The sequence below is a fragment of the Rhinatrema bivittatum genome, chromosome 4, assembly GCF_901001135.1.
Source record: "Rhinatrema bivittatum chromosome 4, aRhiBiv1.1, whole genome shotgun sequence".
Classification (NCBI taxonomy): Eukaryota; Metazoa; Chordata; class Amphibia; order Gymnophiona; family Rhinatrematidae; genus Rhinatrema; species Rhinatrema bivittatum.
In genome coordinates, this window is record NC_042618.1 from 379,926,593 (window position 1) to 379,953,569 (window position 26,977).

General features: G+C 44.1%; 1 protein-coding gene across 4 annotated transcripts in view; it reads left to right on the forward strand.

Annotated features, from left to right (window-relative positions):
• CCDC66 (coiled-coil domain containing 66) overlaps positions 1-26,977 on the forward strand; it is a 237,977-nt gene that overhangs the window by 200,439 nt on the left and 10,561 nt on the right. For 3 of the 4 annotated variants that reach the window (XM_029600915.1, XM_029600913.1, XM_029600912.1), the window contains 2 exons: positions 18,779-18,923; positions 26,501-26,647. In XM_029600915.1, the coding sequence (XP_029456775.1) occupies positions 18,779-18,923; positions 26,501-26,647 (292 nt within the window). The remainder of the gene's footprint in view (positions 1-18,778; positions 18,924-26,500; positions 26,648-26,977) is intronic. The other variant, XM_029600914.1, reaches the window with a different exon arrangement.

Sequence of the window (26,977 nt, forward strand, 5' to 3'; positions counted from 1 at the left end):
TGCTTATGTGGATGCTGGAAAGCCATTACCTACTCAGGTTAGGGCTCATTCCCCTAGGGCTCAGGCAGCATCATGGGCGAAAGTTAGTCTGTTGTCTCCCATCAATGCCCTTCTGGAGGAAGTGGTGAAGACTAAAACTGTGAAGGATTTCAAAGGGGTAAGGGATAAACATTGTGGATCCCTAAAGGCTAGAGGATGGGAATAAATAAAAAAGCTTAACTTTTAGAGTGGCAGTTATTACCCTTAACAGAAACATGGGTGTAACCTGCACGGAGCAGCAGTAACTACCTTGGGTAGCTTGCTGGCCAGACTAGATGGACCATTTTGGTCTTTTTCTGCCGTCATTACTATGTTACTACGTTATAATATCTGTCGAGCTGTGACATGGTCCTCCTTACACACTTTTTTTTCCAGGTTTTATCATCTGGATGTGCAGGCCCAGGAGGATGTAGCTTTTGCACGTGCGGTGTTGACTGGACCACAGGCAGCCTCCCACCATGTTGGGGAGTAGCTTTGGTACATCCTACTGCTCCTGAGTCCATCTGTCTACATGCTAGGAAATGGAGAAATTACTTCCCTGATAATTTTGTTTTCCGTAGTGTAGATAGATGGACTCAGCTTCCCGCCCTTGGCTGCTGCGTGAGTGTGCCAGTAGTCCTCCTGTGGGGCCATGGATCCCAAGGGGATTACTGGTAAGTATTTGTCCAGTCCCTAGCTTGGGGGTACCTAGAATCTTATGTGAGTTCAGTGTTTATGGTTGGTTGAGTAGAGTTCTGGTTATCTGTTTTTAATCAGCTTTTTTGCTAGTCTGTCCACAGTTGCTTTTGAGGAGAATACTGGCAGACTGGGGTCACTGTAGGGTTGTATATACTATGACGTCAGCTTGCTCTGTCTCCATCTGCTGGCAGGGGAGTATTAACCCACTAGTCCTGAGTACATCTCTCTCACTAAGGAAAACGAAATTATCAGGTAAGTAATTTCTCCATTTCTTTTTGTGTGTGTTGCATTGGAAGTGGACCCTTGGCCTGAGGTGGGGTTGACGCAACCCATAGGCAAGGGCCTAAGGGTCCCCACCATCAGCAGGTGGAGTGGGCTGAAGCTAGAAGCCACTGGAGCTTCACCTATACCAGCCCTCGTTCCCCTCGGGTTGAGCCTTTGGGTGCTGGGACCGGCAGGACTTAGGTGGGCCTCGAGGTTAGCTAGAGATGAATAGCAGTTCAGCCCAGAGACAGCAGTCTGTAGATGACGCAGTCCTATCCTGGACTGAGTTCAGTTCAGAGGCTCAGGTGCCAAAGGAACAGTGGGGAACTGGAGGCACCCAAGCAAAGGAAGGCCTAAGCCTTGAAAGTCCACGTCCAGAGGATAGGCGAGGAGAGGTGTCACTGACAGGCTAGGTTCAGAGCCGGCGGTGAGCGGAAGTTGTGGCAAGCAACGTAGAACCCTGGACACAGGAAATTCTGTAGCGTAGTCGTGCAAAGCAAGGGTCCGGGCACGGAAAAGGCGGGCGTAGTGAATCCAGGCAGTAGTCAAGGTATGGAGAAGGCAGGCGTAGTCAAGCAAGGTGATGGTCAGGGCACAGAGAAGGCAGGCGTGGTCAGGTGCAGCGGAGGTCCTGGGCTAGAGAGAAGCTGAAGAGTAGTTAGGCGTAGCAGAGGTCTGGGGCTGGAGAGAAGCTGAAGAATAGTCAGGCGTGTAGCGGTGGTCAAATCCAGAGTCAATCAACGAACAGAAACTAGGAGAACAGGAACCGGGAACCAGGAAGACAGGAACACAACGATGAGATGATTCAGGAATAGCAACGAGTACTCTGAGTACGAGGAGACCTGTTGCAAAGGCAACGTTATGGAGCGAGGCCTGAGCTTTAATAAGCTGAAGAGTCTGACGTCAGCATCCAGGTCTGCGGCCAGGTTCCCGCCGTGGGCCCTTTAAAAGAATCAATGATGCACATGCCTAGGAAGGGACACGGCGCTGATGGCGGCGTCTCTCTGCGGGCCACGCAGAGAGGCCCGACGAACAGGGATATCTTGGCTGGCAACACCGGGTGGCGTGGCAGGACCGGAGGCACTGGAGGGAACCCGAGGTCGGAGCTGGCAGCCGCCAGCGAGGAGGAGCCAGCAGCTGAAGTCCATCTGGAAAGGTGAGAGGACTGCACCGCAGGGCTGCCATGGGCAGCACGCGTAACAGTGTGTGGTTTTTTTTCCTGTGTTCTTGATGAGTTGGTATTCATTTTCTGTATGCAAGTTTTTTTGCTTTGTATATGTATACAAATGCAATAAATATAAAGTTAAAGAAGAAGGGGAGAGAGATGGTAAAGAAATGGAGGCCTGGATTATAGTTTATGTATTTAAACATATACTTCTCTGCACAGAAAGGTAGTGGGCCAAAAGGGAGAGTTGACAAATCAGAGTTGCATCTATTTGTAATTGGGAATAATTGTGGGGAGATGGCAGGTCACCTAGAATGGAAAGCAAAACAGCTCATCTATTCTTCCATGCAGGCAGTCTGAGTTGTACAGCTGACAGCTGGGAAATCTTGTTTTAGTCCAGAGGACAGTGGTAAGAGCAAGGAACAGGTGATGACCCAAGCTAAATTATTGCATGTAGGTGTAACTGAGCAAACTGAATTAGCTAAACTGTTATCTGTCAGCATCTATTATGTTATGATCCTAGGGCATATATGAATTTCCTGGAGATAATGTTTGCTTCCTTTCATTTCCTTTTTTTTTTTTATTTTATTTAGGGTGCATTAATCAAAAGTTTTAAATGCAGGAAAAAGCATGTTTACCAGCATAAAAACAGTTGGATTATTAACCCCTTACCCCCCTGTATATGGGGGGGAAAAGTACAATATCCCAAATTCTAAATTGCTCTCCCTCATTTCCTGCAAATTCTTTTTGGGTAAACATGTTTGGAAATGTAAGGTGGATGCAAGGAAATTCCACATGTATTCCACCGTATTCAGCAAAAGACTTCTTTTTCCAAATCTGGCTGATGGTGGGAATGAGGCTGAATCTCCCTGTGTACATTTTCACCTACTTTGAAGCATGTGAAAATGTACCTATGGAGGGTCGGCATTGGATTTTCAAATTGAAAGCCCAGGGCAGACTTTCCCTGCTTCTTTTTGGACGTGGGTAAAAGTAGCCATGCTGTGATCAATGTGGGTACTTTTACCCACAGTGAGTGAACTAGGCACAATTTTCGATGGGGCCTTTCTTGCAGATAAACAGCTCTTTACTTCTAGGAAAAGCTTTGAAATTGTCCTCATAGGGAGTATATTGTAATGTGCATACGTTAGTGGGCAAATATTTGCATAAGTTACACCAGTATTCAAAGTGGACTAATGTGCAAAAGTTCGCTTTAAAAATTATCTTGGCAGAACTATGCACATACAATTAAATCTGCTGTTTGGTTCTCTTGGTTTTGCTGAGAGAATTTACATGCATACTTTTTAAGATGAAAAAGTATGCATGAAAGATTCAACACCAGTCTGTACCCCCTGAAACACCTCTCCCCTGTTTTGAGCACTGAGAGGAGATCATCTTGCTGATGGCTGAAGAGGATTGGTACATATTGCTTTGGAAAATGTAAGAACTTAAAAAGTTTTTGGGAGAGGTATACTATTGGGGTATATTCTTTAGTATGTGTGTGTTTATTATAAAAAGCAAACCAAAAGACAGGAAATAGCTTAGAGTTTGTGTGTTTGTCCTCACAGGCAGGCACAACTTCAGAGTCTCAGTGTGTGGAAGAGATGATGATGCAAGCAAGAGGGATTCAGTTTTGTAAGGAACTGAGCAACCTTTTGGGCAAGAGGGAATCTTTTCCAAAGCGACAGGCTCCACCAAACCAGGTTGGAACCAGGCTGCCTGGCGCTAACTTTTAAAAAGGAGTTAGAGCAGCTTTTAAACTAGAACAAAGGGGAAAGCCAGCAGTAGCTCAACAGTGCATGGTTTGGAGGGAGCTATTTTCCAAGGATACTAATGAAGCAGGAAAGTTAGGGCATCCAATCAGAGAGGTTTCAATAAAAGCAAAAGTAGTCCATGTGCCTATAAGTAAAGAATCACCTGAGCTAAAAGATTCCAAATTATCCCTGTCAACTGAAAAGCAAATTGTTAATACAAACAAAAAACACACTTTCTTTAGTGTCCAATCAGATGAATCCAGAACAAGTAGGTTATGCACCTCTACCAGCAGATGGAGATAGAGCAAACTGATGTCATAGTATATATACCCCTGCAATGACATCATCCTGCCAGTATTATCAGTCTCCAGCAGATGGTGGACGTGCATCTCCCTACTGGGGATTGCTTCGATTTAAAAAAAAAAAAAAAAAAAAGGGAGAGGAAGTGATGTCATCGAGCCGATGGCAGCATGAAGCCCAAGCTCCGCTCCTCAACGCTTGGAAAAACCCCCAAAAATAGCATTTATAACCCTTGATTCGGGCTCCCAACACAGCAATTGTGTGTAGGAACATTACAGGCATGTCTGTCCGCAAAAAACCCGTCGACCTCAAACAATTCTCTTTTACTGCCGCGCCGGAAGAGTTTTGGGCAGGCCTCACAGATCATGAGGCAGCAGTGGAGCAGAGGCCCGACTCCCCAGGGGAACAGACGCGAACTGAATCGCCGGAATCCGCGATTGATTCAGCATTATCGAAAGCAGATTTTCAACAGTGGTTCAGTGAAATCAAGGAGGGGATGGGCACCCTCAGAGATGAGATACAAACTTTAGCGGCTGACATGAGGCGAAACTACGCAAACCTGGGAGCATGGGTGGATATATTAGAGGCCCAGATGGGAGATCAAGAGCAGGCTGTAACAGTCACAGCAGAAGCTTAAAAATATGCAGCAGAAGGTTGATGAACACCAAGCAAGGCTGGAGGATCTGGAAAACCGGTCTCGGAGAGGGAAACTGCGGTTCAGGGGGATCCCTGAAGGTGAGCCCTACACTGATTGTGAAAAAAATAATAGCGGACATCTGCAACCTTCTTCTTAGTGACTTGCAAGCCACCCCGGATGAAACCCCACCGCAGATTTTACTGGACAGAGCCCATAGAGCACTAGCCAAACCTAAAGGAAATGTGCCAAGAGATGTCGTGGTATGTTTCCATAACTACACGCTCAAAGAGAAGGTTCTACGGCAGGCTAGGAAATTACCTGACTTTCAATGGCACAGCAAGAAAATAGAAATCTTCCAGGATTTATCTCCGATTACTATCCGCTGACGACGTGAGTTCCGCGAAGTACTACAAGTGTTGCGAGAAATAATTATAAATATAGATGGCTTTTCCCCTTTGGACTATTGATCACCATCCAGGGGGTATCTACCAAAGTCCAGAGGGTGGACAAAGCAGTAACTCTTCTTCGAGCAACTGGCATGATAAACAACATAGATGGAATTCCAAAGCAGATTAATCAACAACATCCCTTAGACAAAGCTCAAAGATGGCAACGAGTGCAGTCTGGTGGCAAAAGGCTTTGCAGACAGTCGGGGGAAGACCTACAAATCCTGGCGCATAAGAGAGACACAGTATTGTGCCTATTTGTGAATGTATGTTTGTCTATTGGAATATGCTAAACCCACAGGGACTCCAGTTTGTGCTTGTGAACGATATAGACACCTACCATAAGTCCTATAAATTACATACGGTATCAAGATGAGTGACCTAAAAATTTTATCCTGGAACGTAAAAGGACTGAACTCCTATTATAAGAGGAACAATTTATTCCAGGACCTTATTAGGGCAAAGGTTGATATATTATTGTGTCAATAAACACATTTAAAAAAGAGATATGAGAAGCTAATGGCATCTCCGCAATATCAGACGCAATATTTTGCGGCAGCCACTAAGGATAATAAGTATGGGGGAGTGGGGGTGCTCTTTGCTAAGGATATGATAATTGATGTGATATCAGTACTCAGGGACATTGAGGGACGTTATATTATAATTAAGTTCAAAATGGGGTCTGCTTTCTACACATTAATGAATATCTATGCACCTAATCAGGGCCAGGGTTCATTCTTACAAAAAGTCTCTGGCACACTACAGCAATGGGCGGTCGGCTACATCATAATAAGGGGCGATTTCAATCTCAGCAGATACCCCTTTCTAGACTCCAGCAGTGGTAAAGGGGCATTTGGTAGCGCACATGGAAAGAGCTTTAAAAGACTAGTGAGGGAATGGCATATAATTGATGCCTGGCGGCTGTTTCACCCAGGAGATAAAAGTTATACCTTCTACTCTAAGGTACATCAGTCATACTCTCGGATTGATTATCTTTTAGTAGATAAAGCACTAATCAGTCATATCCAAAACACAGGAATTGAACTATTCACGTGGTCCAACCACGCGTCTACTTGGATACAGTTCAAGGAACTGGGAACTCCCTCAGGGGAACGTTTTTGGAAACTTAATGAAAGTCTGCTTGATGATATTCTATAAGGAATTAGAGACTGATATTGACCATTATCTAAGAGAAAATACCACAGAGGATGTTGCTGCTTCTACGGTTTGGGAGTGCCTTAAGGCTGTGGTCAGAGGTAAATTAATATTGCGAGCATCCCATTTACGTAAAGAGGAAAATAAACAACGGGTGGATCTATTACAGCGGATTGGTAGGCTGGAGATAAGGCACAAATGGAGTCCAGATCCATAACAGGCAAAAAGCTTGAAAATTTGAGGGTTGAACTGAAGGATCTTTCCCATAAAGAAACAATATTCCACTTAGATAAGGCAAAACAAAACTTTTTTGAAGGGGGCAACAAAGCGAGCCGCCTATTAGTCAGGAAATTGAAAGCAAGAGCCACCCAAAATCAAATTTTGAAAATTCGGGGTGTTAAAGGGGAAGTGTTATCAGACAATGATAGCATTAGAGAACGATTTACACAATTTTATCAACAACTATACTCTAAACGGGAAGATATCACTGCTACTGAGATAGAGACATACTTAGAGGATATAGAATTACCTCAATTAGATGCTCTTCAACAAGCTCGTTTAAATTAGGATATTTCTATAGTGGAGGTTCAGGAGACCCTTAAGGACCTGAAACTGGGTAAATCTCCAGGGATAGATGGTTTCTCTGTGGGTTTCTATAGGAGATTTAATGCGCGGATTGCTGCTCCATTACGAGCTGCTTTCAACCACTTGCTGGATGAAGGACAGTTTACTACAGCTGCTAATAGAGCGGGCATTACTATTTTAGCCAAACCTGGGAGAGATGCGACAATCTGTGGATCGTATAGACCCATATCCCTCATTAATCTAGATTTAAAAATATTGGCCAAAATTCTAGCAAAGAGATTGGGATCTGTTGTTACACATTTGATACATGCGGACCAAACAGGTTTCATTCCGGGTAGGTTGGCAGCGGACAATGTTCGCAGGGTAATGAACTTAATCTGGCAGGCCCAGTCTTCGGCAACACCATTAGTGCTATTGACTGTAGATGCGGAGAAAGCCTTCGACCTTGTGCACTGGGACTGTCTATTTGCTGTACTGCACAAGGTGGGTTTAGGGGGCCAATTTACCACCTGGATCTGTAAATTATACCACAAGCCCAGCACATGCATTAAGGTGAATGGGGGATACGCTAAGCCATTTGAGATCGCTCGAGGCACTAGGCAGGGGTGTCCTTTATCCCCTCTGTTGTTTGCGCTATATCTGGAACCACTAGCTGCTAAAATTAGATCCATCCCAGGGATTCAAGGCATGAAAGTAGAAACACAGGAGTATAAGCTCTCCATGTATGCAGATGACATCTTGTTCACTGTAGCACACCCAGATAGCTCATTACCACCATTAGTGCAAGAATTTCAAAAATTTAGCGCCGTTTCCGGATACCAGTTAAATGTTGATAAATCTGAAATACTAAATGTGACGCTTATTGCAGACCACTTCCATAGCTTGAACAAGAAGTACCCATTTAAACTAGTCCCCTCCACTTTAAAATACTTGGGTGTACAACTTGGCCCAGAACTAGACAAACTTTACCAATACAACTATGAGGGTATCTGGGGGAAAATTATGTGGGATTAACAGGATTGGGAGAGGCTGAACCTTTCTTGGCTTGGTAAAGTGGCCACGGTTAAAATGAATATTATAAGGAATATAAGGAACCGCCCACTGGAATAAAATGCCTTCCCAACTACGCCAGGAACCTTGCCACAAAAAATTCAAGCACAATCTTAAAACATGGCTGTTCAAACTAGCATACCCTGACTAACGAATTGACTCCCCCCCAAAGATGCGACATGACCACCCGACTGACTCTCGCCCCTTACTCTCGCCCCTGACTCTCGCTACTTACTCTCCCTACCCTCCACCCCCTGTGGGTATACTCCCCTCTTCCCCCCCCCCCCTTTTAATACTTTCCCCTGCTAATTATTCTGACTGTTTTGATGAACTCACTTGTTAAAACTAACGTGTACATATGTATATAATCCTCGTATTATCTACTCCTGCCCTTGTTAACCCTCTCCCTGTTAAAAAAAAAAAAAAAAAATGCTATTATTGTAAAGCTTGTTGCTAAGTTATGTTACATTGTGAACCGAGGTGATGTTTTGCAAACGTGCCTCGGTATATAAAAAACCCTTAAATAAATAAATAAATAAATAAATAAATAAATATCTTGCCCAGGTTGGGCTATCTATTTCAGACCCTTCCTATCACTATACCATCAGGGGCTATCCGGGGATGGCAAAAAAAGCTTTTTCAATTTATCTGGAAAAGGAGACCTCCGAGGGTGAGTAGACAGGTCTTATATCTACCCAAGGCTAGGGGAAGCCTGGGGGTACCATGCCTTCAGTGGTATTATGTGGCCACACAATTGCGATCGTTGCTGGATTGCCATCGTCAGACTACTGACAAGAGGTGGGTCCAGTTGGAAGCAGACCTTGTGCAGGGGGCAGGCTTAGCCACCTTAGCATGGTTACCTAGACAGCATAGATGGTTGCCGGAAATTTGCCCTCCGACTATACTACACACGCTGCACATGTGGGACACATGGAAAATATCTCTGATGGCTCCCGGGCTATTTACATGCAAACCCCTATTTTTCTCAATCCAGGGTTTACACCGGGTATGGCGAGAGCCATAGCCAGGAGATGGGAGAGGCAGGGGTGTACACGACTGGAACACGTTTGGAGCCAGGGGCGTATGTGAACATTTCAGGAGCTAAGCAGAAATTTGACCTGCCTAATAACACACATTACTTCTATTGTCAATTGCATCACTATATATCTCAAAAGGCTGTGCACACAGATCTGCAGAAAGGTAAAACCTTATTTGAGGGTTTCTGTGATGCAGTTCACTCACAAAGGTCATCTCCAGGATATACTCTCTCTTAAATAGAGAGTTGGCAACCAAGCCATCCCATATTCAGGGATGGGAGAAAGATCTAGGGATTTCTTTAACGGCCCCGCAATGGGCAAGCACCTTTTCGGCTATTAATGGCTGCTCCATTGCCTTTCGATAGTAGAACATGGCTATAAAATGCTATATCGATGGTATCTTACACCATCGAAACTCCATAGATTTTACCCTCAGGTTTCAGCTCAGTGCTGGAGGCAATGTGGAGAGCCAGGCACCTATTTCCATATATGGTGGTCATGCCCTATAGTGATGAAATTTTGGGACAGTGTGACACAATTACTTTCAGATATAATTGGCTCTCCAGTGCATAAAGATCCAGCAGTATTTCTACTACATATTTCTAGAGACACACAACCTCATAAAGAAGAATACTTTCTACAACAAGCCATTATAATGGCACGAATGGAACTGGCGTGCTGTTGGAAATCAGACCAAGTATCCACCATAGCTAGGGTCACACAACGATTGAATACAGTATGTTATCTGAATAAACTCACCGCTGTCAGGCGGAAACAGTTAGCCACATTTGACCTTTGCTGGCGATGTTGGTATGCATGGAGGGGTGAGACACATAAACATTAGGGCAAATATGTATTGCTAGTGTATCTAGACACTATTATAGATATGGGTCCCATGAGGCCATGGAATCGGACAGCAGACCAGATTTGGAGGAGGGAGGAGGGTGGGGAAGAGTGGGAAGCATTAAAACTTAGACACTTGCAACAGAGGTTCCATTTTTGATGGTTTATTATTTATGTTGCCAGCTTTTATGATATTACAGATTTTAGGACTTTTGTAGAGCCATTATCGCTCTTTTTGCGAATACGGTTTACAGCATTATATATCTTGTATGCCTTGAGCACAAGTGATGACTTGGAGTCCTGAACAGTGATTTCTTGATAGGGAGGGCCTGTAAGACAAAATAGAACATTGATCCAGCCTGTGTTAGCGTATTGTTTCTAAATATATGTTGATAATCAGTGTTCAAAATGTAATGTTACAATTTTATTGTCTCTAGGGTGGCTCTGTACATGACATAGTTGTAACCATTTTGATTGTTATTGTATTACATTTCTACCTCAAAAGCATAAATAAAAAAATAAAAAAAGGAAAATAAATTTGCCTCGCTCTCCTTCATTGATAACTAAAGGTCCCTCCCCCAGTTGAGATTTCCTGAAGTGATTATCTTGGCCCCTTAGATGAATGCCTTGGTCCGGTAGCTGGTTTTTCAGCCGGTGTGAACTTAGCTGTTAAGCAGCTGAAAGGCAGCAGGTGCAGGAACCCGAGTGCAGTGGTGTGGGCAAATGTTCTCTCCCTCTGCTGCCGGATACTGTCTCTGTACTCAGCTGGGTGAGGTTGAGCTCAGGTAAGTGTTTAAAAAAAAAAATACAGAGACAGAGAGAGAGGATTGTTTGCTGTAGAGCTTCCTTTTCCCCTCGGTCTCCGTGCTCGGCGCACAGTTCCGAAGTTCGTACTGCTCAGTGGGAGGTCGAGGGATGGGGCAACTTGGCAGGTTGAGCAGCCTCTGTAGGCTAGGCCCTGCTCTGAGGCTTTATTGCTGCACGCCACGTGGTGGGCCTCAGCAGCGTTTTACGTGCTTTCTTTAGGATGCTTTTTGGACGCTTAGGCAAGCCTACTAGCCTGTGCATCCAAGTTAAGCAGTGCCTTAAGTGGCCGTCCACTTACCTGTGTGCACGAGTTGAGCATTGCTGTGCATTTTATTTTTTACGATGCCTAGGTGTGCGATGCCTAAGTTGTATACCTAGGTATTTTGGATGTCTGGGGGTGGGGTGGGGGAAGCTAGATGCATGCTTCCAGCCTTCAATCAGCGAGCTGCCGGTCTAATGGCGCCTATATCTAAGAAACTTAAGTGTCTTTCTCTTTCCACTGCCTGTCATATTCGGGCATCTCAACCAGGAGTGCCTGCTGACTTGTGCCAGCACTGTTTGGAGGCTCAGGAAGAGTTATCTTCCTCTGATTTCACTAAGCCTGGTTCTTCCCAGCCATATGTAGATCTGGGTAAAGACTTTTCAGGTGGGGCCCTGATTTTGGAGCTCCCCTAATTGGTTTTTCAGCAGGGGAAGGCAGCTCAGTGAGTACACCTCAGGTACCTCCTGGTCTGGATTCTTCTACATTTTCATGGGTAGAATTTTTCCAGGGATTGCAATCCTTTCTTCAGGTGCAGTCCTCAACCCTTTCCAATGCTCCCAGGGCAGAGTCGCAAGTGCAAACCTTGCATAGATCTACTGGTAAGCGCCAGAGTACTCCTAGAGTGGCAGCGGAACTACCAGATAAAGATCCGGATGGCACGGATAATGACACCGATCCTGACTCTCTTGAGGATGGTGAAATTCCTCCAGGATTAGAACAGTATAGGACTATGCAACGGTTCTTCCATAGAGATGAACTGCTGGCCCTGATTTCCCAGACCTTGAAAATGCTGGAAGTACTTGGGACAGATTCCATGTCTGAGCCAAAGAAGAATACCATTTTTCTTTCTCTGTGTAAGACCTCTTGTTTTTCCCCTGTAATGGAGGCCATTCAAGAACTGATTGATCATGAGTGGGGAACCCCAGAGACTAATTTCAAAAGAGGTCGGGTTTTGGAAGGCCTGTACCCTCTGGATCCGGTGGTGATAGAGCGTGTACATTTTCCAAAGGAGGATGCACTTGTATGTGTAGTCTCCAAACGGACGACTATCCCCATAGAGGGAAGAGCGGCCTTGAAGGATGTACATGATAGGAGGATTGAAACTATCCTTAAGCAGGAATTTGAAACAGTGTCAATGACTTTGCAAACCTAACATACCCCGAGCTCCTTCCCAGACCCATTTCATACATTATCCCTCCCCTGCTCAGATTGCTATTTGTTCCACATAATAGCTAATGAATATCATATATTCCCACTCGGTGGTGGGAAAAGTAATGGAGTCACTGTTGAAAGAGAGAATAGTGAACTATCTACAGTCGGGAAAATTGCTGGACCAGAGGCAGCATGGATTCACCATTGGAAGATCCTGTCAGACAAATCTGATTGACTTTTTTGACTGGGTAACCAAGGAATTGGATCGAGGAAGAGCACTCGATGTCATCTACTTGGATTTCAGCAAAGCTTTTGACACTGTCCCGCACAGGAGACTGGTGAATAAAATGAAAAGCTTAGGAGTGAGTGCCGAGGTGGTGGCCTGGATTGCAAACTGGTTAACGGACAGAAGACAATGTGTGATGGTAAATGGAACTCTCTCTGAAGAGAGAGCGGTTTTAAGCGGTGTACCGCAGGGATCGGTGTTGGGACCGGTCCTTTTCAATATCTTTGTGAGCGACATTGCGGAAGGGATAGAAGGTAAGGTATGTCTTTTTGCGGATGACACTAAGATCTGCAACAGAGTGGACTCGCCGGAAGGAGTGGAGAGAATGAGACGGGATTTAAGGAAGATGGAAGAGTGGTCGAAGACATGGCAGCTGACATTCAATGCCAAGAAGTGCAAAGTCATGCATATGGGGAATGGAAATCCGAATGAACTGTATTCGATGGGGGGAGAAAGGCTGATGTGCACGGAGCAGGAGAGAGACCTTGGGGTGATGGTGTCTAATGATCTGAAGTCGGCGAAACAATGTGACAAGGCGATAGCTAAAGCCAGAAGAATGCTGGGCTGCATAGAGAGAGGAATATCGAGTAAGAAAAGGGAAGTGATTATCCCCTTGTACAGGTCCTTGGTGAGACCTCACCTGGAGTATTGTGTTCAGTTCTGGAGACCGTATCTCCGAAGAGACAGAGACAAGATGGAGGCGGTCCAGAGAAGGGTGACCAAAAAGGTGGAAGGTCTTCATCAAATGACTTATGAGGAGAGATTGAAGAATCTAAATATGTACACCCTGGAGGAAAGGAGGAGCAGAGGTGATATGATACAGACTTTCAGATACTTGAAAGGTTTTAATGATCCAAAGACAACGACAAACCTTTTCCATAGGAAAAAAATCAGCAGAACCAGGGGTCACAATTTGAAGCTCCAGGGAGGAAGATTCAGAACCAATGTCAGGAAGTATTTCTTCACGGAGAGGGTGGTGGATGCCTGGAATGCCCTTCCGGAGGAAGTGGTGAAGACCAGAACTGTGAAGGACTTCAAAGGGGCGTGGGATAAACACTGTGGATCCATAAAATCAAGAGGCCGTCAATAAAGAGTGGGTGGCTAGCCAGAATGACGGCTACTGCCTGGAGACAATACCCTTATTCAATAAACATACACATGGTTACTGTGACTCCAACATCGCTCTAAGCTACAACAGCAAGAGGAAATGTGGAAAAAAAGGATTTGCACTCACAAAGTGGGGAGTAGCTGGCTTGTTACGGCGGTTACTACCCCAAACCAAATAAGCCTGATACTTCACTTTCAATGCATATCCAGCATAGCTCTCTGCTTCAACGGCAGGGGAGAAGAAAAACTGATACTTCACGCATATCCAGCATAGCTCCCTGCTTCAACGGCAGGGGAGAAGAAAACCTGATACTTCACGCATATCCAGCATAGCTCTCTGCTTCAACGGCAGGGGAGAAGAAAAACTGATACTTCACGCATATCCAGCATAGCTCTCTGCTTCAACGGCAGGGGAGAAGAAAAACTGATACTTCACGCATATCCAGCATAGCTCTCTGCTTCAACAGCAGGGGAGAAGAAAAAAGGATTCGCACTCACAAAGCGGGGAGTAGCTGGCTTGTTACGGCGGTTACTACCCCAAACCAAATAAGCCTGATACTTCACTTTCAATGCATATCCTGCTTCAACGGCAGGGGAGAAGAAAACTGATACTTCACGCATATCCAGCATAGCTCTCTGCTTCAACGGCAGGGGAGAAGAAAAACTGATACTACAAGCATATCCAGCATAGCTCCCTGCTTCAACAGCAGGGGAGAAGAAAAACAACCAATAAGGGCTGAACAACACAGTCTGGGTAAAACAAATAAGCATGGGTGTAGCTTGCTTATTGCGGCGGTTACTTCCCCTACTACCCATAACTAATCAAGCTTGATATTTCACTTGGTTGCAGCTCCATCACTGCTCTCTACATTAATGGTGGGGGTGGAAGGGAAATAGAACCAAAGAGCTAAGAGAAACAGATAAGTATGAGAAAAAAATGTGAAGCTTGCTGGGCAGACTGGATGGGCCGTTTGGTCTTCTTCTGCCGTCATTTCTATGTTTCTATGTTTCTATCTCCTGTATATAATTTTCCCATTTAATATGTTAAATAAGGTTCTACTCTTTGAATGTTAAAGATAGTTATAAGATATTTGTATGTATTACGTTGTTATCCTGTAAACCGGAGTGAAGGCAAAACGCTATACTTCGGTATATAAAAAACCCCAAATAAAATAAATAAATAAATAGCTTCTTTATTTCTCATTTCTTATATACCGCCCATCAGATACCAGATCTGGCTTGAGTGGTTTATAATAAAAACACAATAAAATACAATCAATGTAAATATACACATAACCAAAATAAGAACATGATAAAAATACACAATGCCTTAAAAATCGTAAAATAAGTACTGGCATTATATTCTATGTAGTCAAGCTACAATGGAAAAAGCCAGGCTTTTAGCTTTCTCCTGAAATTCTGGAAAAAGGGTAAAGGCTTCTTGTTGTTCCCTGGTGGCTTGCTCTTGTTTACTTCTCTCTCAACAGGTTGATGACTCTGGAGTGAATTCCAGGGCAGTTATGGAACCAGCGGCCACCTTCTTGGCAGATGCAGGCTGTGATTTGGTCCGCACCTCAGCCAGAGGAGTGGCTTCGGTAATAGTGGCCAGGCATCAGTTATGGCTAAGAAATTGGTCAGCCAATGTGACCTTCAAAGCTAACCTCACAAAATTGACATTTAAAGGCTCGCTCTTGTTTGGGAGTGAGTTAAAGAAACTGGCCAGTAAGTGGGGCAAAGCACTGGTTCCTCGATTACCAGAAGATAAGAAGCAGACGCCACGCTCTTTTAGCATGAGAGGTTGTGCTAGGGGATCCAAGTGGTTTTGACCTTATAGAGGAGTGACCTTTCAGAAGACTCGACCTTTTGGTAGATATCAGTCCTTTCATAATAGCCCAGAAAGGGGCTCTGTCTCGGGTAGTGGAGCCTCCCAGTGAAGGTTTGCCAACCAACCCCCGGGAGCAGGAGATAGGGGGATGCCTATGAGATCAGATCAATGGGTCCTAGAGGTGATGCGAGAAGGATATGTGCTGGAGTTTCGCAGTATTCCTTGGGACGTGTTCATGGTCTCTCCCTGCCACTCCCCACAAAATAAGCAGGCAGTGGAGGATACATTGGCAAGGCTCCTCAATCTGAAGATTGTGATTCCATTGCCCACATCTCAGGAAAATATGGGGCGATATTCAGTTTATTTCGCTGTGCCCAAGAAAGAGGGATCCTTTTGTCCCAACCTGGATCTCAAGGTTGTCAACTGTCATCTGTGGGTGCAAGGTCGCCAATTTTAAGACATACAAACATAATTAAATTAACTAGTTTACCAATTATTTATTTATTTGATGAGTTTTATATACCATTATTCGGTAGAGCCATCATAACGGTTTACAAAGTGAACATTTTTCTTAGCAGTGTTGAAACATTATAGCAATTTGAGCATATCCAACCAATAAGTATTCTTAGGTTGGATGAGAGGGTAAACATGTTTGGTTGGAGATTATAGCTGAGAGTTCATTTGATGGTTGGTATGGTCAGATGACTGAGGGTCAGTGAAGAATTTGCGAAAGAAAAGCATTTTTAGGTCTTTTTTGAATGTTTTTATGTTGTGCTGGGTTCTCAGGTCTTCAGGCAGCATGTTCCAAAGTTTGGGGGAGGCGATGGAGAAGGCTCTTTCTCTTGTTGCCAGATGTGCATCTTTGATGGTGGGGATGTTTAAGTAACTTGAGTTATTGGAGCGTAGGTTTCTTGAGGGGTTTTGTCTTTCTCCAAGTCATCGTGACTTTCCTAATTCTTCAGCCTGATCTCCCCCCAGTTCACCTACACTACCACTCCATCAGTACTACACAATAAATATATTTAATATCACTTATAATTAGCTGGTGTTAAAATATGTAAGTAAGTTGGCAAATGTATGCCCGTCTCCACCCTTTCCTGGAATGCCCTATGATCGCCCCATTTTTACATGCATATATGTGCCCCTGAAAGTGAAAATACTTGTGTATTTTTTACTTCTAAAATGCGGAGTATGTACGTAGGTGCTGCTTAAGCGCATATATGCAAATTTTTATGTTTGTACCATTTTGAAAATTCATCCCCTATTCATAAAAGTACACTCATAGGGAGGATAACTTTCAAACTATTACACATGACCCCATATAAGCATATATATAGCCACATGGAGATTGACTCCAATATTTTATAACCTGCAATTATAATATACTCGCAGTTCATAAAATACACCTATGTCTAACCCCACGATACACTGAAAGCAAGTACCTATCCTACCAATTTTATGAACTTACTCGCATATATTTTACTTGTGAAAAAAATAACTTGCTTGCATAAATCCCTGATTTACACTTGGAAGTCCGCATATTTTAAAAGATGCGTACATAATTGAAATCACCGGTGTGCCAATACCTCCACCAGTTCACCCAGTCCTTCTCCAGGTCATCAAGATCCTCGTAGTTCTTCACCTTGAGTTCCCCTTAGTTCACCTAGACTCTCAGCTAACCAATAGCAGATAACAGATAAGTCTGATATCAATTGCACGAGAAATTTGCAGGTGTAAAATTGCATGAGTAAGTTGCCAAATGTACTTGTGTAGGTCTCTTGTTAAAGCAACTTACATATGTAACTCAGCCCCTTATTCATGCATGTAAATGCACACACAAATTCAAAAATATGGGCCGGATTTTAAAAGGGTTACGCGCATAAGGTACGCGCGTAACCCTTCTAAAACCCCCCTGCGCGCGCCGAGCCTATTTTGCATAGGCTCGGCGGTGCGCGTAAGCCCCGGGGCTTTGCAAGGGGGGCGTGTAGGGAGCGTGTTGGATGGGCGGCGCAAATTTTGGGGCATTCTGGGGGTGTGGCGGGGGACGTGGCGCCGGCCCTGGGGCATGGTCGAGGCCTCCGGACCAGCCCCTGGGTCGGGTGATGGAGCGCCAGCAGCCCGCTGGCGCGCGCAGAGTTATGCCTGCCCCTGGCAGACGTAACTTTAGCAACAAAGGTAGGGGGAAGGTTTAGATAGGGCTGGGGGGGGGGGTGGGTTAGGTAGGGGAAGGGAGGGGAAGGTGCGGGAGGGTAGAAGGAAAGTTCCCTCCGAGGCCACTCCAATTTCAGAGCTGCCTCGGAGGGAACGGGCAGCACGTGCAGGGCTCGGTGCGCGCAAGTTGCACAAATGTGCACCCCCTTGCGTGTGCCGACCCCGGATTTTATAAGATACGCGGGGCTACGTGCGTATCTTATAAACTCCGGCGTACTTTTGTTCGCGCGCGCGTAGATTTATAAAATCTACCCCTATGTGCGTACATTTGATGTTTATAAAATATTATGTACACCATTACAAGCTACCTCCTTGCGCATATGCTAATTTTAGGCACACAACTCCTTTGAAATTTCACTCCATAGTGTATATGCACATAATTTTATATGCATATTGGCTGTGCAGTTCTCTAAAGGGCCCTTAATATGGGAAAAGCACTAATTTGCCCACAGAAGTCCCTTTTGAAAATTATACTCTTAAAGTATTTTTGTTGGAAAAGGGCATGGCAATACAATGGTTTTTAAATTGTCTATTGAAAGATAATCTGTCACTGTTCTAAAGTTTTTAAATTTCAGTTTTCAAAATGTGATTTTGAGTTTAGACATACATTCTAGGTTATTAGTCAGATGTGTCAAGGGTCAGATCTGGTTTGAGTACCATTTCTTATTCCTCATTGTATTCTTGGTTATGGTTTTTTTTTTTAGTCAGAAATAATAAATGCCGTTTCAGCTGTCTTCAAAAACAACTAACTTGATACATTAGATTTCTCAACATTTGTGGCATCATAAAAAGCAATAATTAGGATTATTTCTATAGGAAGCAACAAATTGAATATTCTTGACAGATTTCTTTAATTATAGATGAATATTTAGTTAATGCATACTATTATATACTGAGGCTTCATGGTTCAAGTTGCCATTGAAATTTCTCACAAATGTTTGCGTGTTTAAACAAAAGAAAGTCTTCCAATAAAACTATATTTGAAAGGCTTACAGTGGCGTAGTGGAGTTTGTTTTTAAAGCTATAAAGTAAAAGGATGAAGGTAAACAGGGGCCAGGGGATGCTGATATGTTTTTAGAGCCCTCAGTTTGATATTACTGTTCTAAAAGTGCATGTCATAGCATTTATGTAATTTTGCCTTGCACAATCATCAGTAACCTCATTCTTTTTTATGAAAGGAAGTCCTGACCCTTAAGAAAAAAGAAATATATCAGAGTATGCAAAGAGCTCAGGAGCAGGCACTAAGACTAAAACGAGAACAGCGAATGCAAGCACTGGCTAAAAAAGGACATGACATTTCCAAACTGCAGAGAAATCTAGATGGTAAGAACCAATATGGTTAGTTTTTAATGCATTTTATTTGAGATTAACCATAGAAAATGTGAAAGGAGTTTGACTTTTATGTTTTAAGAACAAATGTATGGGATTCCTTTTTTTGTTTATTGCAATCTTTTGTACATCTCTAGCAGCCTGATCCTGGAGAAATCTGGGGTTTTGATACATTTTATAAAGGATCAGTAGAAAAGATGTAGTACATGAGCTTTTGAGACTACTCAGATCCCTTCTTCAGATGATGCTCTGGGTTTCCATTTTTTTCAGATGGTTGAGCTGCTAAGTCGTGAGATAGATTGCAGTATCTGAAGAAGGGATCCGTTTGATCTCAAAAGCTAAAGTACTGCAGTATCTCTTTTCTTGGTCCTTAAAAAATAATAAAAGGATCAAACCTAAGATCTGAACGTATTTTATGAGAGCAAATATGCAGAAATTTCCTACTGTGGACGCCAGTGAAATGGACTATATTGTGTTAATCCTAATATTCAGAAAGGAAATGAATTGCAGCTAATCTTCACAGGGCTATACAGTACAGTGCTCTCCCCTCTGGTCGGATTTCTGTATGATTTTTTTCCTATTTGACATTGATGGTAGTACTTCATTCATTTCATAAGCATCTGACTTTATTTTAGACACATCTTGTAATATGGTCATCAAATCTAGGAGTGACCTACTGATTAGAGCAGTGGTTCTCAACCTTTTTTCTGTCGGGACACACCTGACAAATGGTTCTCACATGCATGACACACTGACCCATGATCGACATGGGGCTAGATGTAAAAGTACAGTTTGCATCCACTAGAACCCCCCTGACCCACAATAATGGATGTAAAGCAAAATTATGACATTCCCCATACAACTCACCCTACAAAAAAGATATTCTGGTTCTGGTGTCATCTCAGTATTAGCAACTCAAACTCCTTCTACTTCCAGGCTCAATAGCCCTACTTATGAAAAGACAGCAGTTTACCACCAATGCATGTCCTCTTGAGAAAACACAACAAATAAGACTGATACAAACGCTTACATGCTAGTAAAATATCTCATCTCGGTAACAGACACAGAACCGACCTAACATATTCCCAGGATCTGTAGTAACGCACATAAACTAATCCGCACACGGTTACACTTGTATTATGGAATACACTCAAACAGGAGCAACCCTATCTATGAAAGGCAACACTGCAAATGTTAAATCAGGCCCTAAAAACCAATACACCTCTTATTAGGAAAACAGAACTAGCAAGCAGCTATAGATCCCCACACAGAAATAATTGTACAACTATACTAATAAGCAGAATAAATGTTTCAAAACAGCTATGAACAGAATAACATCCAACAATTAAACTATTAAACATTTTCCAAACACCAATAAAATATTTTAAAAAAGCAAACATCACATAATATTAAATAATTAAAATGGCAGTCAATCAAGAAAAATAAACTTAAAAAGCCACCTTTACTTACACACCAGAAGCAGCAGTAGAAGCTAAGCTCTATAGTCATGGTCCTCTTCCTTAGTGCCCATGTCTCTCACACACACATACACACACCATACCAGTCATGCCCCCATGACCAGTTTCAGTCTCTCACACACCATCCCTAACAGTCTTTGACACACACACACACCATTCACCTTCCTGAACAGTTTCTCTCATGCCATACACCCACACACACAGGCTTCCCACTCCCGTGTTCCACTTACAAATATGGGCTTCTCACTCTCATAATCACTTTCTCTGTCTCACACACACACACGCACGTGCACACACACACACACCAGTCTCTCACTCCCATGCTTGTTCTCTCCACATGCACAGGCTTCTCATTCCCATAATCACTTTCTTTCTCTCACATACACACACACACACACACACACACCATTCACCTGATCTCTCTCATGCATACACACACACACAGGCTTCCCACTCCCATGTTCTCTTTCAGATATACAGGCTTCTCCCTCCCATGCTGTGTCTCACACACACCCAGGTTTCTCTCTCCCATGCTCACTCTCTTCACATGCACCTCATTCCCATAATCACTTTCTCTCTGTTACATACACACTAGTCTTTCTCATTTCCATGCTCGCTCTCCACATGCACAGGCTTCTCATTCCCTGAATCACATTCTTTCTCTCACATTCACACACACCAGTCTCTTTCTCTCACACACACAGTCACCTTACCAACCAGTCTCTCTCTCTCATGCATGCACACACACACAGGCTTCCCACTCCCATGCTCTCTCTCACATAATCAGGCTTCTCACTCCCATGCTTTCTTTTTCACACACACACACACACCCACCCCAACACCAGGCTTCTTACGCCCATGCTTTCTTACATACCCAGATTTCTCACTTCCGTGCTTTTTCTCTCTCACACACACACATCAGTCACCTCCCTGACTAATGTCTCACACTCTCACATACACATCAGTCATCTCCCTGAGCAGTCACTTTCATTGTCTCTCACATATACACACACATCAGCTCTCTGACCAGTTTCAATCAAATACATTCTCTCATTTACACACAGGCTGGCTGGCTGCTTCTCTCTCTTTCTCTCACTCACGTCCTCTCCCCCACCCCCCGGAGCACAAATGGTAGCTGCAGCAGCCTCCTCCTCCAGCCCCTGCAGGCCATGAAAGAAGAATCCCATTGGCCACGGGAGGCTCATGCTGCTGACTCCTTTCCCGATTACCGGCTGCTTCAATTGCTCGGGGGCCACTGCTGCTGCCGCTGCTGCTATTTTTCCACGCGGCACGGCTCTTTCTCCTTCCCGCGCACCGTGTATCACTTCCTGTTCCGGGGTCCCATGGGGGGGGGGGGGGCGGGAAGAAGAAAAGGCCAGCTGCAGGTGCCACAGCTTCTTCTACAACCGCTGCCGTTCCCACTGGGCTTGAACGTACTGATAGCCTGGTGGCAACGGCAGCAGGGAAGGAAGAGCAGCGGGAGAGACCGGGAGCACGCGACACACCTACCGGTGCTTGGCGACCCACCGGTTGAGAAGCGCTGGATTAGAGCAGCAAACTAAGAACCAGGGAAGATGAGGTTTGAATCCTGCTTCTTCCACTGACAGTCCTTGTGATGTTGGGCAAGTCACATTACTTTACATTGTCTCAGGAACAAATTTAGGACCGTAAAGCTGCATTGTAAGACCTGCACAAAAGAGCACATAAGAACATAAGAAAATGCCATACTGGGTCAGACCAAGGGTGGCATTTTGTCCATGCATGTCCGTGCATTTGCTATCTTGTACACATGGATGCGGCAATTTTATAACATACATGCATATATGCACACCTGTTGTAAAATCGGCTATACACATGTACATGAGCACACAATTTTACGTTGACGCGCGCAAATGCCACCTCAATCGCGTAAGGGGGGGGGGAGATTTTACTAGATACGCACACTGACGCAATTACCTGTTTCCTCGATTCGTTCCCAGTTTGCCTCAGTAAAGGAGAGGGCTTCCTAAACCCCCTAACTAACTTGCCTCCCTTTTATTCTATTAGCCCCGACCTTTAAAACCCAGCTGACTAGCCTTGTTTTTTTTGTTTCATGACTTACACGCTATCCAGAAGTAAAGTTTCCCAGATAGGGATGCTGGCGCACGTTGTGCGTAAATACTTACATGCTGGGTTCATTCATATTTCCTGGGATGCCTATGCCCAGACTACACCCATGCTACACCCCTTTTAAGAAAAAAAATGTTTACGCGTGTACCCGGGCCTCTTAAAATCCATGCAGCACACACCGGACCGATACATGCGCATATTTCCCAGCTTTGGCGTGCATAGGGCTTTTAAAATTCACCCATTATTTACTAAGCTGCGATATTTACTAAGCTGCAATACCATGGGACTTACTAAACAGTGGTACTCGGCATTGCTGCTTTGTAAATCCCATGATAGTTTCTCTGGTGGTAAAATACCACCAAGAAAAATATTTCAGTTTTACATGGCCTTTTAATTTCATGTGCTGGTGGTCTGGGACTGTGGGGCCACCATGTCTTAAAGGATGCCTGTCTTAACAATCCTCTGCCCCCTATCCCCTGCTGCCCTAGGAAGAAGCTGAAGTGAAATAAACATATTTTAAGGTTTATACCACTTGGGACAGTGTTGGCTGTTTTCCAGAATGGTTGCCATTGGTCAAACCTTGCCTTTGTCCCATCATATGATGCTCAGTGTTGCATTTAGGCACCTAAATTTAGGTACAGTTTTGGATGAAAATTGTCCTAAATACTAGCTCCTAAATTTAGACCTGCAATTCAGGTGTCTAATGTGAAAAATTGGTTTAAGCCCTAATTTCCCCCCATCCACCCTAACTCTGCTTCCATAGATGCCCATTTTCTAAATCTAGGTGTTCAGCCCTAGTCATTTTTCAAAGAGACCAAGGCCTGGATTTTCTAAGGTCGCAGATCTTAGAAAATCCGGCGATAAGGGGGGGGGGCAAAGCAGTGGGTGGGCCTGCGAAAGCCAGCAGCAATCGCACCCAATAGCGCCATCGTAAAAAGTAGTGCTATTGGGAGTGAAACTGGTGGCGAAAAGGGCCCTTACCTTTTCACTGTCAGTGACGTGTTCGCGGTGTCCATCCTGGTGCCGCCCCGACTCCTCCCCTTCCGGTGCGGATGCCGCCCAGAACCCCCCTGATCTAGGTATCGCACGCGAAAAGGGTCTTTTCGCGTGCAATCCCTTTTGAAAATGACCCCCTAAGTTAGGTATCTAAACCCTTTTGAAAATTGATAATGTTGTATTTATTTATGGTTTTAAATTGCTGTACATTGTCTTGGGCAGTTTTGTCCTGGAAAGGCAGTATTTAAATATTAAAAGAAATGAAAATTGACACCATTAGGTTTTCCAAGGTACAAATTCATTGTAGATTATGGAGCACTTGAGGGTTCTTATGCATGGTCTCCAGATCAATTGTCCGTACATATCCTTCTTCACTGATATATAAATGCTTGCTTGTTTTCATAGGATGTTTCAACCAACAAAAACTGGAATGTCTTTGGTTCAGGGCAACGTAGTATGGTCTGTTATGAGTAATGGAAGATGTTTCATAGGATTAGGTATCTCTTTTTTTTTTTCTGTATGATTATGGATAGCAGGTCCCTTCTGAGCACCTACTTCAATCCAATGGTATAAAAACATTTGAAATAGCTCTTTTCAAATTAAGATACCACACAATAATAAGCTTTATTTGTCATATAAACACCGGTTCAAGTACAGAAATATGTTTCTGAAATTTATTGAAAAAGTAAGTACATGAACATAAAATAGTGCCAAGCAAAAAAAAAAAAAAAAAGGTTTCCTTATAGCTAGAATATAATTGAGCCCTTTCAGTTGCTCAGGTTTTACCTGTACAAGTCCTGGATTTTGTTGTATTTGCCTAGCTTCACTTTCAAAGTAAAGGTTCGTTTTTTGAGCATCATAATTTCTGTTACTTAGCATTTCCACAATTCAGTCAAAGAGAGGCTTCCAAAATTAAGCAATAGTAAAATTGCTGCATCTGAATAGTGAATATTTAAATGTCTAAAAATAAGACCTATGACAATCCGTGAATACAGTGGAAACATTGGCTCTTCCCTGTACGTACCGGGATCAGTCCAGACTCCTGGGTTTTGCCCCCCCTCTAGCAGATGGAGACAGAAGTTTACAAACCAAACTCCGCCTATATCTAGGCTGGTGCCACCTACAGTCTGGCAGTATTCTTCTGTCTCCTAGCAGGTGGAGAGGGTGCAAAACCTACAGTCTGTGTGTTTTTCGGCCTAGGGCTTAGGCAATTTGTAAAAAAAAAAAAAAAAAGACAAATCTTCTAAATCTAGCGATCGAGGGGCCACTTCGCTTCCCATTCCTACCGGACCTCTTGCATCAGGGGCCCGTTTGTTTCGATCTGGTGGATCGCTTCTGTCTAGCGGCATGGCTTTTGAGAGGAAACGGTTGAGGTCAAAAGGCTACGCGGAGACGGTGGTTTCTACTTTACTTCGTTCCCATAAGAAGTCTACGTCCTTGGCATATGTCCGGGTATGGAGAGTTTTTGGGTCCTGGTGTATTGAGCACGGAGTGGGGCCCACTCGGGCGGCCATTCCGGACATACTGCTTTTTCTACAGGAGGGTTTGTCCAAAGGTCTTTCCTGTAGTTCGCTGCGAGTACAGGTGGCAGCGCTGGGGTCCCTAAGGGGACGGATTCATGGTACAACATTAGCAGCGCATCCGGATGTCGTGCATTTTCTTAGAGGGGCGAGACAATTGCGGCCTCCGTTTAGGCAGCCTTGTCCGTCCTGGAGTTTGAATGTGGTCCTTAAAGCTTTGTGTACAGCACCTTTCGAGCCTCTTCATAGAGTTACCCTCAAGGATCTGACGCTGAAGGTGGTTTTCTTGGTGGCCATGGTCTCGGCGCGACGGATTTCTGAATTGCAGGCTCTGTCGGGTCGGGAGCCGTTTTTGCGGATTTCGGACTCGGGCATTTCGTTGCGGACGGTGCCTTCCTTTTTGCCCAAAGTGGTTTCGTCGTTTCACATGAATCAGACGGTTGAGCTGCCATCGGTTGGGCAGGCACAGGTTTCGGATCCTATGGCTAAGGATCTCCATAAGTTGGATGTCAGATGTGCCTTGCTACAGTATTTAGAAGTCACTAATGCCTTCAGAATGTCGGACCACCTTTTCGTTCTCTATGGGGGTCCGAGGCGAGGGAAGGCAGCCTCCAAGACGACAATTGCTCGGTGGCTGAAGGAGGCCATTCGGTCAGCGTACCTTGTGCAGGGTAGGCCGTTGCCCGCTGGGTTGCGAGCTCATTCTACTCGCGCTCAGGCCGCATCATGGGCGGAATGCCACCACATTCCTACAGAGGAGATCTGTAGAGCGGCCACATGGAAGTCGGTCCACACGTTTGCACGACACTATCGTTTGGATGTTCACTATTGTTTGGGGTTTGGAGAAGGGGTGCTTAGAGCAGGCCTCTCCGGCTCCCGGCCCAAGTAAGGTAAGCTCTGGTACATCCCAGGAGTCTGGACTGATCCCGGTACGTACAGGGAAAGAAAATTAGGTCCTTACCTTTTGCTAATTTTCGTTCCTGTAGTACCGAGGATCAGTCCAGAGTCCCGCCCAAGTTTCCGGTTGTTGCCGGGAGGGCCTGTCTAGTCTGTATTTGTTCATTCCTGATGTGTTACTGTTCATACCTCGAGTTCGGTTCCCCAGTTGGGGGGGTTAACGTTGCGGTTGAGGTGAATTGTTATGGAGTTTCGTGGATTTGGCGGTGTTTTCTGCTTTGACTTAAGTAATACTGCCAGACTGTAGGTGGCACCAGCCTAGATATAGGCGGAGTTTGGTTTGTAAACTTCTGTCTCCATCTGCTAGAGGGGGGGCAAAACCCAGGAGTCTGGACTGATCCTCGGTACTACAGGAACGAAAATTAGCAAAAGGTAAGGACCTAATTTTCTTTTCTACACCAACAGCAGCTTGACAACTAAAATGACTCATGTATGTTACTTGTGTGAAAATGATTGCTATAATAAAAGAATTTGAATATGTAAATGAAAAATCAAAATGTTTCTTTTTAAGGAAATACAAGCCATTGGAATTACAATCGAGCACCTAGTAGTCTATCAGATTTAAATCCTGATGATATTCATAGTGAAACTGGTGATAAAGCATATCAGGCAATGAAAGCACTAATCTGGCCTCGGAAAGAGACTGCTGTGCAGACAGGTACAAGTTTTAAAAGTTCTGCTGTTTTTAATAGTGGTGTATTTATCATAAATATTTAATTTACAGAAGTATTGGATATTATGATGACGTTGAGGTCCACATCTTCTAAACTGGATCCTTGTTCATTTTATATATTAAAGAATTTGCAGCAAATTATAGTTGAGGCCTCCTTGCAGGAAGGTTGTCTTAACAACTAAAAATGGATAACCAGATAACCAAGTGGCCATGTTTTATTTAAACAAAGAAAGAGGGTCCAGTTCCAGGATACCTTGCAAGAAATCAGTGCTAATCCTGGAATGGGCGCTAGTCCACTCCATCCAGTTGCAAACA